At 55.2% G+C, this 14,332-nt stretch overlaps 4 protein-coding genes across 4 annotated transcripts; 1 reads left to right on the top strand and 3 right to left on the bottom strand.

Annotated features, from left to right (window-relative positions):
* Window positions 1-905: 905 nt before the first annotated feature.
* Window positions 906-2,138, bottom strand: BDY24DRAFT_401281 (uncharacterized protein). Its single transcript, XM_076642073.1, has 2 exons — window positions 1,862-2,138; window positions 906-1,696 (listed from the first exon to the last, which is right to left on the bottom strand). The coding sequence occupies exons 1-2, from the start codon at window positions 1,885-1,887 to the stop codon at window positions 928-930; spliced, it is 795 nt and encodes a 264-aa protein (XP_076493233.1). The 5' UTR covers window positions 1,888-2,138; the 3' UTR covers window positions 906-927.
* A 331-nt stretch (window positions 2,139-2,469) lies between these two features.
* Window positions 2,470-3,577, bottom strand: BDY24DRAFT_401278 (uncharacterized protein). The gene is made up of 4 exons (XM_076642072.1): window positions 3,157-3,577; window positions 3,040-3,055; window positions 2,755-2,953; window positions 2,470-2,669 (listed from the first exon to the last, which is right to left on the bottom strand). The coding sequence occupies exons 1-4, from the start codon at window positions 3,508-3,510 to the stop codon at window positions 2,579-2,581; spliced, it is 660 nt and encodes a 219-aa protein (XP_076493232.1). The 5' UTR covers window positions 3,511-3,577; the 3' UTR covers window positions 2,470-2,578.
* Window positions 3,578-4,608: 1,031 nt separating this feature from the next.
* On the top strand, window positions 4,609-7,863 carry BDY24DRAFT_407940 (P-loop containing nucleoside triphosphate hydrolase protein; the record flags this gene model as incomplete). Its single annotated transcript, XM_076642779.1, has 16 exons — window positions 4,609-4,828; window positions 4,906-4,929; window positions 5,002-5,110; window positions 5,182-5,427; window positions 5,519-5,552; window positions 5,628-5,944; window positions 6,023-6,325; window positions 6,416-6,453; window positions 6,609-6,674; window positions 6,745-6,789; window positions 6,859-6,882; window positions 6,951-7,143; window positions 7,211-7,336; window positions 7,412-7,500; window positions 7,576-7,710; window positions 7,787-7,863. 16 exons carry the CDS (start codon window positions 4,609-4,611, stop codon window positions 7,861-7,863), a joined length of 2,046 nt encoding a protein of 681 aa, XP_076493231.1.
* Window positions 7,864-9,303: 1,440 nt separating this feature from the next.
* Window positions 9,304-14,246, bottom strand: BDY24DRAFT_436660 (uncharacterized protein). Its single transcript, XM_076644233.1, has 4 exons — window positions 13,462-14,246; window positions 12,133-13,359; window positions 10,544-12,059; window positions 9,304-10,470 (listed from the first exon to the last, which is right to left on the bottom strand). Exons 1-4 carry the CDS (start codon window positions 14,107-14,109, stop codon window positions 9,548-9,550), a joined length of 4,314 nt encoding a protein of 1,437 aa, XP_076493230.1. The 5' UTR covers window positions 14,110-14,246; the 3' UTR covers window positions 9,304-9,547.
* Window positions 14,247-14,332: the final 86 nt, after the last annotated feature.

Raw genomic sequence — 14,332 nt, 5'->3', positions numbered from 1 at the left:
AAAAGAACGAGCAAGAGAGGAGAAATCGAGAGAGGAGAGATCGTGAAACGAGACTAGATGGTCGAGACGACAAAGCGAGTGAGCAAGAATCAAAAGAGAGAGAGAGTGAGAGGGGGTGTACGTGTGTGTGTATCGTCAACAGGAACGAGAACGAGAGGAAAGAGTGAAGTAAGCAGGGCAAAAAAAGCAAGTGGGTAAGAGAAACGAACGAAAAGAAACAACGACAGACGCGAGGCCGCATCGCGACGAGCCAGGAGTCCAAAACGAAAGTGAAGAAGAACCAACACCGAACGACATCTAGGGAACTACTACGCGTGAAGAAAGAAGCCCCATAAACTTCTAGTCTTCCTTCTAATCAATAGAAAGCCGACTCCGTCAACCTCGTCTCCTCCGCCGCCTCCTGCTTGGTCTTCCTCGGAACCATCGACGAAGCTCGATACGCGGCTGCTGCTTGTTCGGCAGCTGCCTTTTCGGCCTTCTCGATCTCCATGGCGAGTTCGGCGGGGGAGTACATCTTGGGAGCGGCGGCTGGTGGGATGGGGTGAGGTGGGAGGGAAGGTGGGAGGGAGAGGAAGGGAGGGAGAGGAGGGTCAGCGATGGAGATGTTAGGCGAAGAGAACGACGAAGAGAGAGAGAAGGAGAACAAACCTTTTCGAAGAGGAGAAGGAGGTCGGTTGGGATCTTGTTGAGCTTGTTCTTGAGCTCTGGCCTGGAGAAGGAGACGGAGAGAGGCGAGAGTCAACGACGCGTCCGAAATTAAACCAAACCTGCTCCTTCCATCCTTCCGCCTTCCCTCCCAACCTCCTTCAACGAGCACACCCACACAAGCATCCCAACCTCCTCCTCCCTACAGTCCCACGAGAGAGATAAACGAAACGAAACAAAACAAAACGAAACTCACCTCCCTCCCTCCCTTCCTGACCAAAGTCATCCCCCTCTTGACCTTTGCCCACCCTTCCTTTCCCGCTCCCGCTCCCGCTCCTCCCTCCGTACTCGCACTCGCACTCGCCGGCGTTCTCGCACTCCATCCTCCCGGCTGTTGATCGACCAGATTCCTAGGCCGAGGTTGGTAGCCTCCGCTATCCGTCTCGGTGTTTTCAGGAGTGGCTCGTTGGTTGGGACCTGATTTCGATCTCGGGATGGAGGAGGGAGCGTAGGATTCTGTGAGAGCGAATCCGTTGGAAGAGGAAGGAAGGGGTGGTGGTGGTGGTGGCGCGTCCGAGGAGGAGCGAGAATAGGTGTGGTGAGAAGGGGAGGGTTGGGAGTGCGAGTGGGAGTGAGAGCGAGCAGCTTGGGAGGTTGAGGAGGGTGCAAAGTGAGCGTGATCTTCTTGTTGTTGTTGTTGTTGTTGTTGTTGATTAAAAGGACGAGAAGGAGATCGGAAAGCGTCCGAGGGAGGTTGTTGTTGTTCTCGTGAAGGAGAGGAGGAGGAGGAGGTTGACGACGGGTTCGAACCGAGCGGGAGCGAGTAAGGTGAAGGAGCCGAGAGGTCGCGTTGTTGAACTGGTCGAATAGAGGAGGACGTAGGAGAGGTGGTAGCGGAAGAGGAGGAAGGGTTGTCATGGTGGTGGTGGTGATGATGGTGATGCTCTTGCGACTCTCCATGGGGCGGTGCGGTTGGAGAGGAGGAGGAGGAGGACGGGTGGTGGTTGAACGAGGAAGGTGGATGGTCGTGGTCGAGGTTCTTGACGTACAGCTGCAGAGAGGAATCAGAAGTCAGTCAGTCAAGCTGATACAGAGAGAGAGAAAGAAGGAGATCGTCGTCTTGAAACAAGCGGGAAAGTTGAAAGAAACAACGAGCGAGAGAGCGAGCGAGGAGGTGAAGGGCAAAGAGGGAGGGAGGGAATGAGCTTCAACGTACCTTCCCATCCGACCCCCACCCGTCATCTCCTATCGTCAAACTAGGCGGTCTAGCCCTCCCTGTCAACATCTGCTCCCTCGCCTTGGTCCTGAGCGTTCCAGCTCGATGAGGTCTCAGCTTCGTCTCTCCTGCGTCCTCGTCCTTCCTCACGAGCTTGGACGTCAGAGAACGAAACAGGCCGGATTTGGTCGAAGTCGTTGGAGGGGATGCTGTAGTGGTGGCCATGGTCCGTTCGTATCTATAGAGAGAGAGAGAGAGAGAGAGAGAGAGAGAGAGATGGGCAGAAGAGAGAAGGTGGTCGTTAGGAGGGAGAAGACGCAGAATCGACAGGAGCAAAAGATCAAGGGGAAGAGGGGAAGGAAGAAAGGGAGCTAGCGAGAGAGGGGGACCTCTTCTTTTTGGAAAGAATTCACTGCGATGACGCTCTCAAGATCTACCAGAAAGCTGTCCTCTTTTCAGAGAGATCGAGAAGGCAAATCTGCTCGGACCTTCACAAAAAAGTGGGGGGGAGAGGAGGGAGAGATCTCGGAAGGTTTCAGCCCTCGACGACGCGTCTTCTTCCCTCGTCTTCTCCTCCCTGCCATCGTCTTTCTCGTTCGAGTTCAGAATCGAGACCTGACTTGACCTGACTCATTATTGTGGTAAGCAAACTAGTGATAGCGACGTAACGTATTCCAACCCTTCGAGACTCCAACCCAATCCGGCGCTCCCTCCCATCTACGCGTCGTCGTTATCAGCAACGACGAGGTGAAGCTTCTCGATGGTCAAACTAGTTCCTCCCGAAGTGTAAAACGCCGAGGTAAGAGCCCTACAAACACGGAACGAAGAGGGTTCAGCTTTCTCGTCGGGACTTCCGGATCCAGATAGAGAACGACGCGTCGCTCGAAACTCACCTCGAATCGAAGATGAACTCCTCATGAGCATCACTGTGCTTCCCCAACGTAACGTCCAACGAGAGCTTGACCCTAGCTCCTTCAGGGATCCCCTTCTGTCGAAGCGAACGAGATCCAGTGTGGTTGAACCCGATGGAGGATCCCAATCGTTCGGTGACGCCTGAACGACCGTCCGAGGTGGTCCAGCGGACGGTGACGTCTAGAAGGGAAAAGAAAAGGAAGAAGTGTTATTTGGGAAGAGAGAGATTGAGATGGGATGTGAGGGAAGAAAGAGGGAGAACGAACAAGCTTGGTAGGCTCCCTGATGGAGCGAGGAAGACGCGAAGAAAGCGAAGCAAATTTTATCAGTTACGAGTTCGAGAGAACGCACGTAGAGAGTCAGAAAGGACGCCTGAAACTCACTCCCTGCTTGAGAACAAAGGCAGAGATAGGGTAAAGTCCATCTCCCAATCCTCCTCCCGAAGAAGGCACCGATCCAGCTCCTCCTCCAACAGCGGTTCCAGGAGCGACTCCTTGCCCGTGAGGCTCGTGGTGAGCTCCGTGGGAAGCAAGAGGAGCCTGAGTAGCCTGAGTAGGTTGAGGAGGAGGGGCTGTGGCCGTGGGAGTGGGAGTGGGAGCGAGGGTGTGGTGGGTGGCTGAAGAGGGAGGAGGAGCAGAGGCGGGAGGAGGAGGAAGCTGAGCTGAGGTTTGAGGAGGAGCTTGAGCCTGAGCTTGAGCGGAAGGGTTGAAGGTTCGAGAAGCGTCGTTGATGGACATGGTGAGGTGGACGAGGTTTCTGTGAGGTGCTGAGGGAGGGAGGGAAGGAGGGAGGGAGGATGTGGTTGGGGGTCAGAAAGGGAAAAGAGAAACAAACGGACGTCTTTCGCGCCGAAGAGAGTCATCGAGTAGTCTCAGAACGAGGTCATCAATGAGGCATTTTTCGGAAGCATATCGTATCGTCAGGCCTGGCCGCATGAAGATGTGAACTCGTGGTCTTGGAGGTTAGGGGCCTGGTTGGGAAAGGATGACACCTTGAAGAGAGGCAGGAGGTGAAGAGAGAAAGGGATGGTCGAAGGAGAGGAGAAGCTCAAGATTCAGGTCGTTTCTCTCAGCGACTGCCTCTCTAAGAGGAGAGTGAGCGGGGAGCTCACAGAGCGTAATACTTCGAAAATCTCAAACTTGGGCATGGCGAGATGCGACGGAGAAGACCGGAAATAGCACAATCGTCCCAGAGCTCACCGCTCTCTCCCTTCCCTCTCTCTTTGCTCTCATCCATCACCACCTCGTTTCTTCCCATTTGGGCTCTCGAGATCCCGAAAACATATCACCTATCTCCTCCCTGTGCGCACTTTTTGCTCACAACCTCCCTTGAAACCGCACACTCGTGCTTTTCATCCCTATCAGCACCCAACGCTCTTCTCAGCCCAGCCCTCGCCCTTCCCGCCGGCCTCCCTCTGCCACAGACTCCATCGCCCTCGCATCGGAATCTGGGTTCGCTATCGGAGTGGGTTCCACTCCCCGTCTTCACCGTCTTTGAGGGATAAAATCTAAGGAAACCACCAAGATTCGGAGACATGGTCGCGGCTTCTGCTTTCATTCGCCCTCTTCCCTTCAAAAGAAGTTTCGACGAGAGGTGAGGATAACTCCCAACTACAACAACCAACCCTTCTCTCTCCGCCCTTACAGCTTTCTCATCCAAAGTGAGTTCGACAACGATGGGCGAGAGGGAAGAGAGAGGACGGAACCTTATCCTGACCTCGAGCTCACCTCTCCTCCCCTCCTCTTTCTTCCTCCTCCTTCCTCTACCCACCCCCATCACCCCTCGATCCAGCAGTCTTACTTCCTCGTACCCACTCACCCATTCGCACTCTCGCCATGTCCACCAAGTCCGATTCTCAAGAGATCCCTCTGCGAGAAGCCGTCTCTTCTTCTCAGACCGCTCGAACCGACCTCAACGACGCACACCCTCCCTCTTCCAGCTTCACCGGATCCTCCGTCTCCTTCTCTCACATCTCCTACACCATCAAGACCAAGACGGGGGAGAAGAAGCTCATCAACGACGTTTCAGTCAAGGTCAAGGCTGGAGAGCTGCTCGGTAGGTTCAGTTTCAACGACGAACTCCACGAGCTGAAGCTGATCTCGATCTCGGCTTTCTTTCTTCCTTCTTTCCAGCCATCATGGGCCCTTCAGGAGCTGGTGAGTCCTTCTTTTCGCACTATCCGAAGCAGCAGAAACGTCCAAAGCTCATTCGAACGTTCTCCTTCCCAGGTAAATCGACTCTTCTCGATCTGATGTCGACGAGGAAGACCTTCGCCTCCGGTGGATCCATGAGCCTCAACGGAAGCCCTCTCAGTCCCAAGGACATGCTCAAGATCTCGTGAGTACGATCTTGATAGCTGGTCGTCTGCTGGGAGACCAAAACTGATTCGAGTTCTCCTCTTTTCTCAGATCTTTCGTCGAACAGGAGGACGCGTTGCTCGGAGTTCTCTCGGTTCGGGAAACCATCTCGTACTCCCTTCGACTCTCTCTCCCCAAAGCTTCCAGGGCTTTCGTTTCCCAACGAGTCAACAGGATCATCGACCTTCTCGGACTGGCAAGTTGTGCTGAAACTCGAATTGGAACTCCCATTCAGCGAGGGATTTCTGGAGGTCAGAAACGACGAGTCTCTGTGGCCTGCTCTCTTGTCGCTTTCCCGTAAGTTATCAAGGCTCCTTTCTCGTCCATCTCCATCCCTTCAGTCAAAACGAGCTGTTCTGACCTCGTTGATTCCCATTTTCTCTCCCAGTCGAGTCCTCTTCCTCGACGAGCCAACTTCAGGCGTTCGTCCATCTTTCGTCTCACCTCTTCCTCTTCGACGCATCGCTGACCTCTCCCGCTGGTTCTATTTCTCTCAGCTCGACTCTACATCTGCTCGAGAGGTCATGTTCGCCGTTCGACGAGTCGCGAGGGAGGAAGGGATCATCATCGTCGCGTCGATTCACCAACCTTCGCTCGAGACCTGCAAACAGTTCACCGACCTCCTCCTTCTCACTGGAGGCCAAATCTGCTACAACGGTCCCATGGAGAACCTCGATGGCTTCTTGGCTGGATTCGGGAAGCCCGTTGGGAAGTTTGTGAGTCGCAAGCTTTCTTCGCTTCGTTTGGTTTCGTCTCGACCCGACTCGACTCTGACTCGTTTCTCTCTTCGTCTCGCCATTGTTCAGGTCAACCCGTCAGTCCATCTACCTTCTCTCTTCAACTTGACTTCGACTCCTCGCTAATCGGCCTTTTCATTCCTTCTCTCTTGTAGAACTGACTCTGTCATGGATCTCCTGAACACCGACTTCGCCTCCTCCCCTGCCAACGCCGCAGTCGAATCCTCCTCCTCCTCCAACGACAAGGCCGACACTCGAACCACCGCTGAGGCTCTTCGATCGTTCTACCTCTCTACCGTTCCTACCGCCGAATCTACCGAGTCGGCTGTTCTCCCAGACAAGGACGTCCACGCGGTCATGCTCGAACACGAGAACCAGGAGGGAAAGGGAGGAAAGCTCGCGAGCTTGTGGGGTAACACATACGTGCTGTCCGAGCGGACAACCAAGAACTACTCGAGGTGAGCTTCTGGGGTCTTCTTCGATCGAGACGCGTCGTTGCTTCTCCTCGACTGACGCTTGACGTTCTTGTCCTGCGTCTCCGCTTCCAGGAACCTCCTCGCTTACGGAATCCGAGCGGGAATGTATGGTGAGTTTGGTCGTTGATCTGAAGGAACAGAAGAGGAGGAGGGCGAAGAGGGTCCCACTACCTTCGAGCTCGAGTGGGACATTGCTCCTTTCCCTTTCTTCCCGACCGCCGCTGACTTTTCGCTTCTCTCTTTCGCCCGTACGTTTCTTCTTCAGTCGGCATGGCTGTGATGATTGCCTTGATCTGGATCAACATCGGCTACGATGCGAGTCGAATCAACGGTGAGCCTGGTTTGACTCTCCTCCGACTTTTCGACGCGTTCGATGCTGATCCTTCATTCTCTTCCGTCAGATCGACTCTCCGTCCACTTCTATGCCATCGCTTTCTTGGCCTTCAGTTAGTACCCCTCGCTTCACCTTCTCGCTGTTCCTTCAACCTCGAGCTGACTCTCTTCTGTCCTCGCAGTGTCGGTCGCAGGAATCCCAGGGTGTGAGTCTGATCGGATCGACTTTGCTCCATCAGACAACGTCCTGATCGTTTCTTCTTCTCTCTTCCAGTCCTCGAGGAACGTGCCGTCTTCAAAAAAGAGAGAACGAACGGCCTTTACTCTACGCTTCCCTTCGTCCTCTCCAACACGGTCGTCACCATCCCGTTCCTCTTCGTCTGCTCCCTCTTCTTCGTCCTCATCATGTACTGGGCCGTCGGACTTCACCCTGGAGGACGAGCTGCTTTTAGATTCTTGGGCATCCTGTAAGTTCGCACCTTCAACCTTTTCTCGAGATCGTGCTGATCGTTTTCACGACTTGTCCTTCTTCAGCTTCCTCTCGATCTTCGCCGCCGAGTCCCAAGTTGTCCTCGTCGCTTCCCTCTTGCCTGTCTTCATCGCCGCCCTCGCAATCGCTGCTTTCATCAACGGGTTCTGGATGAGCGTCGGAGGATACTTGTGAGTTCGGGAGCCTCCGAGACGCGTCGGAGAGAACCAAAGCTGACCTCGACGCCTCTGTCTCCCCTTCCTCAGCCTCAAAGCTCGAAACCTCCCACGCTTCTGGTTCTACTCTTTCCACTGGATGAACTATCAGAAGTACTCGTTCGAGCTTCTGGCCAACTGTGAGTGTTCTCCTTTTTCAGTCCTTCTTCCTCCGAGCCTCGATTGACCTCAAACGCCTCCCTCCCCTTCGACAGCTGATCTTGACGGACTCACCTTCGACTGCTCGGATGCTGCTTGCCCATACCCTTCGACCCTCGGTGGAAACCTCCTCTCCGGAAGGGACGTGTTGGTTTATCTCGAGATCGCCGACGTCTCGTACGCCAATTGGAGTACGTTCTCCCTTCCGTTCTTCTCACTCTTCTCGCCGATCTAGCGCTGACCAAGATCCGCCTTCTCTTCTTGCAGTTGGAATCCTCATTTCCATCATCGTCATCTACCGAATCGCGCTCTTCTTCTCTCTCAAATACGTCAAGAAGTGGTAGTTTTCAGCCTGCTCTTTCTCCCTCTGTAGCTTCGTTTCGCTTTTGATCTTTCTAGTATAGCTTAATACTATGTAGCTGACCTCTTTACTGTCTGAATCATATCTCTCTCTTCGATTCTTCTCTGCCACCGGCCGTAGACCGCAAATTTCAGCGCCCCGACGCGTCGGTCTGAAACCAATTCTTTCGCCCCTTCCTCGTCCTTCGTTTTTTTGCCGATCCTCAGCTGAGACCTTCACCTTGAAAGGGCTCGTACCCTAGCATATACACAGTTTTGAGCTTGATGGTCTATATACAAAGTTGCTTTAGATCAGGATGAGCAAGCAACCAGAAAACTCGACAGCGGCGGTACCGTCGGCTGGTCGATTTCTCGCCACCACTCCACTAAAAACCCACAAGACGCTCAAGATCTACCTCACCTCCAACTGCATCTTCTTTTATTTGATCCAAACCCTCTACCGTCTCGCCAAGATGCCCTTCTTTCGTCGTCGTTCCACTTCTCGTCTTCGACGCGACTTCCTCGATTCGACTCCCTCCCTCCGTGGCACCCTCTCCCGAACTAGCTCTCGCCGTGCACCCCCTTCCACCGACATCTTCAACGTTCTCTCTGATATCGGTCCTGCTCTTGAGAAGATGGCGAGGAAGGGGAAGCTTCAGAGTCAGAAGGGAGCTCTCCTTCATCGAAACGCTCGAGTCCTTTGGGACGAGGCTTTTGGAGCTGCTTGGGTGAGCCCTTTTTTGAGTCTCTCTTCCCTCTGGAACAGCTGCTGAAACCACCCTTCCGTCCTTCCTTTCCAGCCAAATCATCTTTATCAACTCGAGAACAGCAGACGATGGGAACTAGGGTTCGTCCGTCGCGTCCCCTCTTCTCACCTCGCCCCCTGATCTTTGCTTTCCTCTTCCTCTAGCATGAGACTTTTGGATAACTTTCACATCTTGGGAGTGGATCGAACTTCATGCGATCCTACTGGACATCGATCAAGAGAACTGAAGCTACAGCTTGCGTCCGTCTTTCTTTTCTCTTTCGTTAATAATCATTTTTCTCGAGGCTCAAACAAGGATGCTGACCTCTTCCCTTCTCCCCTTTCATCATCGTCAGTGAGTCCTGGGCTACTACCATCAACAATCGCAACGCTGAGCTAGATCATCTGCAAGCTGATATCGCAATCAAGCGAGCTCACTTGTGAGTTCGCCTCTCTCGCGGATCCGAGTAGACGCGTCGACGCGTTTCCTGTTCGATCCTGACGTCTTCCTCCTCTTCGTTTCAGGTCGGAGCTCCACGCCTACACCTCTTACCATCACATCCGAGCCTCTTCAAGATCCGACAACCAGTTCGCTAAGGAAGAAGCGTGGCTGAAGGTCGACGTCGCCAACTCGTCGGAGAAGTGGAAGAACGGCCTGTTCGATCTGTGAGTCGGTCGACCACCTGCTATACGGCCGATACTAAGATGAAATTGACCTCGATCGGTTCCCCTTTTGGTCTTTCAGACAGCAAGAAATTCGCCGGTTCGAGAAAGCTACGACGTAAAGCCAGAATGAGAGATGAGAGTTGAACGTGTTGTGGTGGGAGAGAGAAAGCAAAGGGCGATGGCTAAAAAGTCAACGATGAGCCAAGAGAAGTAAGCAAAGAAACCAAACGAAAGAGCGAGAAACGAAACACGAAAAACAGTCCATCACCTCCTCCACTCTACGGCAGCCCCGTCTGCTGCTGCTTCTTCGGCGACGCGCCACCCCCAAAGATCCCCGGCAGCCTCCTCAGTACGCTCGAAGGACTCGTACTCGTCATGCTCCCAGCAGGAGGGAGGCTCATCCTTCGCCTCCTGTCTGCGCTCTCCTCCGACGTGGCGTTGCTCCCTCTCCTCGACCCCGACCCTTCTCCTTCCCTTCCTTCGTCCTCAGCGAAACTAGCTCTCCTCGAATCAACCTCACCCTCTCTCCTTCTCGAACTTGAGCCCGACTCGGCGCCCGGGTGCATGCTCAACGTCCTCGCTCGATTGAGAAACGACTGGGTAGCTGAGACTCTCGGACGAGGAGAGGAGTCGTCCTCGTCGTAGGATTCCGGATCGAGAGGGAGACCGTTGGAAGTTCGAGAGGGAGATCCATGAGTAGCGGTGACTGTGCTGATGGCTGTGGTGGGCTCGGAGACTTTGGGACCGGAGGGGAAGAGGGAGGTTGCTCGCACGGTTGAAGTGGAGGAGAGTTTGTTTTGACGCCAGGTCCGGTCTGGGGAGGGGAGTTGATCGTTCGCCGACGACGAGGAGGGAGAAGGGTCCTCTTGTTGTTGTTGGCGGTTGGAAGAGGATGCGAAGCGATCGAAGACGTGAGCGAGGACGGAAGTTCGTTTCCTTGGAGGGGAGAGGGTTTGGGAGTTGAGGGATGTTGAAGAGTCGCCTGTTCGAGGGAAGGGTGCTGCTGAGACTGTGGAGGTTGACGAAGAATCCGCCGCTGCTCGAGCGTCAATGGCGAACTGACGAACGGAGGGGATGGAGGGGAGACGAGGTCGAGGCTGAAGGGTGTCGCGTTGGAAGCGAGCGGAGGGAGAGGTGGTGATGGGGTAGGCTTGAGAAGTCGAAGGTCGAGAGTAGTGGGATTCGGTGTAGCGGGACGGTGCTGCAAGAGAGAAGAGGAGAGAGAGAGAAGAGTCAGTTGAGTTCGAAGAAGAGAAGGGAGAGAATGAACGAACCTGGTTCCGAAGCCTCCCTCGAATGGAAATCAATGCTCCTCCTCGACTCGTTCCTACTCAACAACGGCGACCCTCCCTTCTCCAAACTGCTATGCCTCGACCTAACTCCTGCAAAGACTGCTCTCTCTTCTCCTCTTCCACCGTCCGACGAGCCTCCTCCTCCTCCAGCAGCTCCCAGTTCTCTGCCCAACCTCGGCAGCGCCGCCATCAACTCCACCAGCTGCCTGATCTCTTCGTCGCTACTCTTCTTCGCCTCCTTCAGGTCGAACGAGACCTGGTTCAACCCATCGAGGAAATCCAAAGGCATGTCGTTCACCTGGGCGTCGACGATCTGTTGCCTCGTGAAGGCGAGGACTTGAGCGATGGACGTGTTGGTGTTCTCCGCTGCCGACATGACGCCGTTGGCTGATCGAATGATTCCTTCCGAGGAGGCGAGGGAGAGAGGGGAGTAGTAGGATTCGAGGTGAGAGAAAGCTTTGACCATGTTCTCGATGGGAGTGGCGGAGGTGGTGGAGTTGGAGGAGAAGTTGGAGTGAGAGGAGGAGGAGGTTGGGAAGTCGATGGAGGTCATGGCTCGAGGATGGTAAGGGGAGGAGGACGAAGGAGTTGCTGCTCGACGGAGAGACTGGTTTCGATCGAAGGTGGACTGTCTGGTCGGTGTTCCTGCTGCTGCTCGATTGAGATCGTTGTTCATGGCGTTCCTCGACCGAAGGAGTTGGGAAGGAGAGGGAGACGCGTCTTCCCTCGCTGCTGCCGCTTGGATGTTGTAGATCGAGCGATGAGATCGAAGTTGGTGCTGACCGATGGGAGGAGCCGTTCGAGGTGCGTCGTCCATGAAGGAGGACATGGCTGTGGAAGGTCGAAGGGGAGCCATCGTTTGAGGAGTGTGTCGAATCGAGTTCCTCGTCGTCGAAGCCGTCGGCGTCCTCGGAGGGAATCGTCTGTTGAAGTCCTCCGTCCTCGACATCGAGCTCTCCGGTCGATCATGATGCTGATAAGTCCTCTCCTGCTGATGCTGATTCGCCTCCGACAAAGCCATCACGCTCTCCGCTCTCCTCAACGCCTGACTCTCCAACAACTCCCTCTTCTTCGCCTCCCTCTCAGCCGTCTCCCTCTCTATCCTAGCCAGGATCTCCCTCGTCCCATCACCCGCCGACTTCTCCTCCCTCGAGAACAAGTCCTTCCCGTCCCCGTCCCCTCGCTTCCCGTCCTTCTCCGCCAAAGCACTCTCCGCACTCCCTCCTCTCCTGAGGTACCGGGGACGATCCTGCTCGTCATATCCGTTTCCCCGGGTGGTCCTAGAGCGGCTGGGAGGTAGCACTCGAGAGATACGAGGACTGGTGTTGTGAGTGAGAGTGCTGGACCCGGAAGCGGTGTAGAAGTCTGGAGAGGAGCGGTTGGGAGAAGCTCGGTCGTGGCTGTTGTTGGTGAGGTCGACGGATCGTTTGGAAAGGGTGGGAGCTGTGGTGGTTATTCGAGGGTTTCGAGGCGCCGAAGGTGCTGGTTCGGGAGGTGACTGTAAGGAGTTAGTAGGAAGAGAAAGGTCAGGCAAGAAAGAAATGGGAAGGGAGAGGAGACGCGTCACTCACTCCGTCGTTTCTGAACTCCATCGGCAACGGTGCTCGTCTCTTCGAACCTCCACTCGTCTGCCTTTCCCTCGTAGCCCTATCTTCCAACTTTTCCTCCCCTCCTCCAGCCATCGAAGACTCCGCTCCGTTCGTCCTCCTCCTTCCAACCGTCTCCGTCGTCGAGCCGCGTCCGTTCACCTCCTTCTCCGGCGACGAGAACGGGCTGGCGAGGGAGGAAGCCTGGGAGTTGGACCTGACCGCCTGGCGGGAAGCGAACGTTGATCTCGCTGCTGAGGATGGCTGCTGCTGCTGAGATCGAGGAGAGGGAGAAGCATCTCGACCGGTGGCGAGGGAAGCGAGGGACCCTCGACTCGATCTGACGGAGGGAGAGATTCGAAGGGTTTGATGAATGGATCCGGGAGAAGGGGATCCGCCAGATCCTGCTCTCGATCGATTACTGACGGGAGAAGCGACGACGCGAGAGGAAGAGGATCCGTGTGAGCCTTGACGAGATGGGAGAGCGGGTCTGCCTGCAGACGATCCTGATCCTGTTGTCGAGGTCGATTGAGAGCGATGGAGAGCGGTGGTTCGGAGGGAGGAGGGCGTATCTCGAGCTACCCGTGAGGTGGGGGTTTTGGAATCGTTGGGAGGGGGACAGGGAGGATCGAGGGAAGACATGGATTGGGATTGAGCGTGAAGGGATGCTGAAGGACCTCCTGCTCCTCCTCGACTTCCTCCGCTTCGACTGCTTCGACGACTGAGGGATCCTTCCGATCCCAACGACGACGTCCTCTCGTGCGACGGTGAGGCGAGGGAAGGAGGCAGCCTGTACTCTCCTCCTTCCGCGCTCGAGCCCGAGAAACCAGCTCGGTTCAGGTTAGGACGACGGTGTTGCTGCAGGTCTCGTTCTCCCCACCCTCCTCCTCCTCCTCCGCTTCCTGATGGCGACCCTCCTCCCGAAGAATGGCTGAACGCTCTCTCGGTCTCCTCTCCAGCTGATACTTCCCATCCAGCATCGTCGCGGAGAGGAGGTTTGATGAGGCGACCGTTGGAGGTTGAAGGAGGAGCTGGAAGGGAGGAGCGTCGAGCTGATTTCGAGGAGGAGGTTGTAGAGTTGGAAGAGGAGGAAGGAGGTGCTGTTCGGTAGGAGGATCTGGTAGGTGAGGGAGTCGCTGATTCCGAATAGCGAGCGTTGTTGTTGTTGGAAGAAGAAGGGGAAGAGGAGAGGGTCGCGAGGTGGTCGATGATCTGAAGAGGGGAAGGGAGGAAGGTGGTGAGCTTTGCGTTGCTCCTTCCAGCCAGAACCTTCAACCGCTGCAAAAATCGTCCTCTTTCATATCTGGTACTAACCTTGACGTTCCTCTCTTTTAGATCCCTGATCCTCTGATCCCTCTCGTGCTCTCCTCCTCGTTGCTCTCTCCCCGAACTCGTTAAGGACGACCTCCTGCTGTTGCTCGCCGACTCGTGCTGCTCTTCTTGTCCATCCATGCCGAGGGACCTGTCTATGCTGTCTATATCTTCTTCTGATTGACCGCTGTTGGTTCTCTGTAGATGTTGTTGTTGCTGGAAGGAGGAGGGAGGAGGAGGAGGAGGAGGAGGAGGGTTGCTTTGGCGGACTGAACCTCCTGATCCTTCTGAAGAGGTGAACGGAGGCGAAGGGAGGCCGTTCTGGAGCGAAGACCGTCTTGCGGTAGTGGTAGTAGAAGGGGAAGGTCGTTTGGAGGAGGAGGAAGCGGTCGTGTTGGATGGATGCTGTTGATGTTGAAGTGAGGAGCTCGAACGATTCGAGGAGGACGACGAGGAGGAGGTTGAAGCCGTAGAAACGTCAAGAGGTGAAGTCGACGACGAGTCCTTGGTTGGAGTGAGACTGAGAGGGATCTTCCCGACGTAAATGGCCGACTGTCTTCTGTTGTCGGGAGAGACAGAGGATCGATGGGAGGGAGTCCTGGCGAACGACGAAGGAGGAGGAGGAGCTCGTCCTTCTCGAGAAGAGGACATCCAAACGGCTCTCTCCTGCAGCAAGTCTGGGTAGCGAGCCTCGAGAGGGGAGAGGGGCGGTAAGAGGGAGTATAGAGGGAGACGAGAAAGATGGTCCGATGGATGGATGGGTGAGAGTTCAAGGAAACCGAGTCGAGCTCATCAACCGCGTCAAGAGGGGGCGGACTTCGAATCGCGTTGATCAGGAGAAAGGGGGGTCTTCACCAAACAGGGAAGATCTTCT

The sequence above is a fragment of the Mrakia frigida genome (assembly GCF_051309035.1).
Source record: "Mrakia frigida strain ATCC 22029 unplaced genomic scaffold BDY24scaffold_37, whole genome shotgun sequence".
Classification (NCBI taxonomy): Eukaryota; Fungi; Basidiomycota; class Tremellomycetes; order Cystofilobasidiales; family Mrakiaceae; genus Mrakia; species Mrakia frigida.
Note: the sequence above shows the minus strand (reverse complement) of the source record. Positions and strands in the feature narration are given on the sequence as shown.

What these genes read in the sequence shown, in the direction of transcription:
- BDY24DRAFT_401281 (XM_076642073.1), bottom strand. Translation starts at nt 1,887, where the DNA reads ATGACGGGTGGGGGTCGGATGGGAAG. An exon ending in GGTGGGGGTCGGATGGGAAG is followed by an intron (nt 1,697 to 1,861) that starts GTACGTTGAAGC and finishes TCCTCTCTGCAG; the next exon opens with CTGTACGTCAAGAACCTCGA.
- BDY24DRAFT_401278 (XM_076642072.1), bottom strand. Translation starts at nt 3,510, where the DNA reads ATGTCCATCAACGACGCTTCTCGAACCTTCAACCCTTCCGCTCAAGCT. An exon ending in GAGTTCATCTTCGATTCGAG is followed by an intron (nt 2,670 to 2,754) that starts GTGAGTTTCGAG and finishes CCGTGTTTGTAG; the next exon opens with GGCTCTTACCTCGGCGTTTT.
- BDY24DRAFT_436660 (XM_076644233.1), bottom strand. Translation starts at nt 14,109, where the DNA reads ATGTCCTCTTCTCGAGAAGGACGAGCTCCTCCTCCTCCTTCGTCGTTC. An exon ending in TAAAAGAGAGGAACGTCAAG is followed by an intron (nt 13,360 to 13,461) that starts GTTAGTACCAGA and finishes TCCCCTCTTCAG; the next exon opens with ATCATCGACCACCTCGCGAC. An exon ending in TGGAGTTCAGAAACGACGGA is followed by an intron (nt 12,060 to 12,132) that starts GTGAGTGACGCG and finishes AACTCCTTACAG; the next exon opens with TCACCTCCCGAACCAGCACC.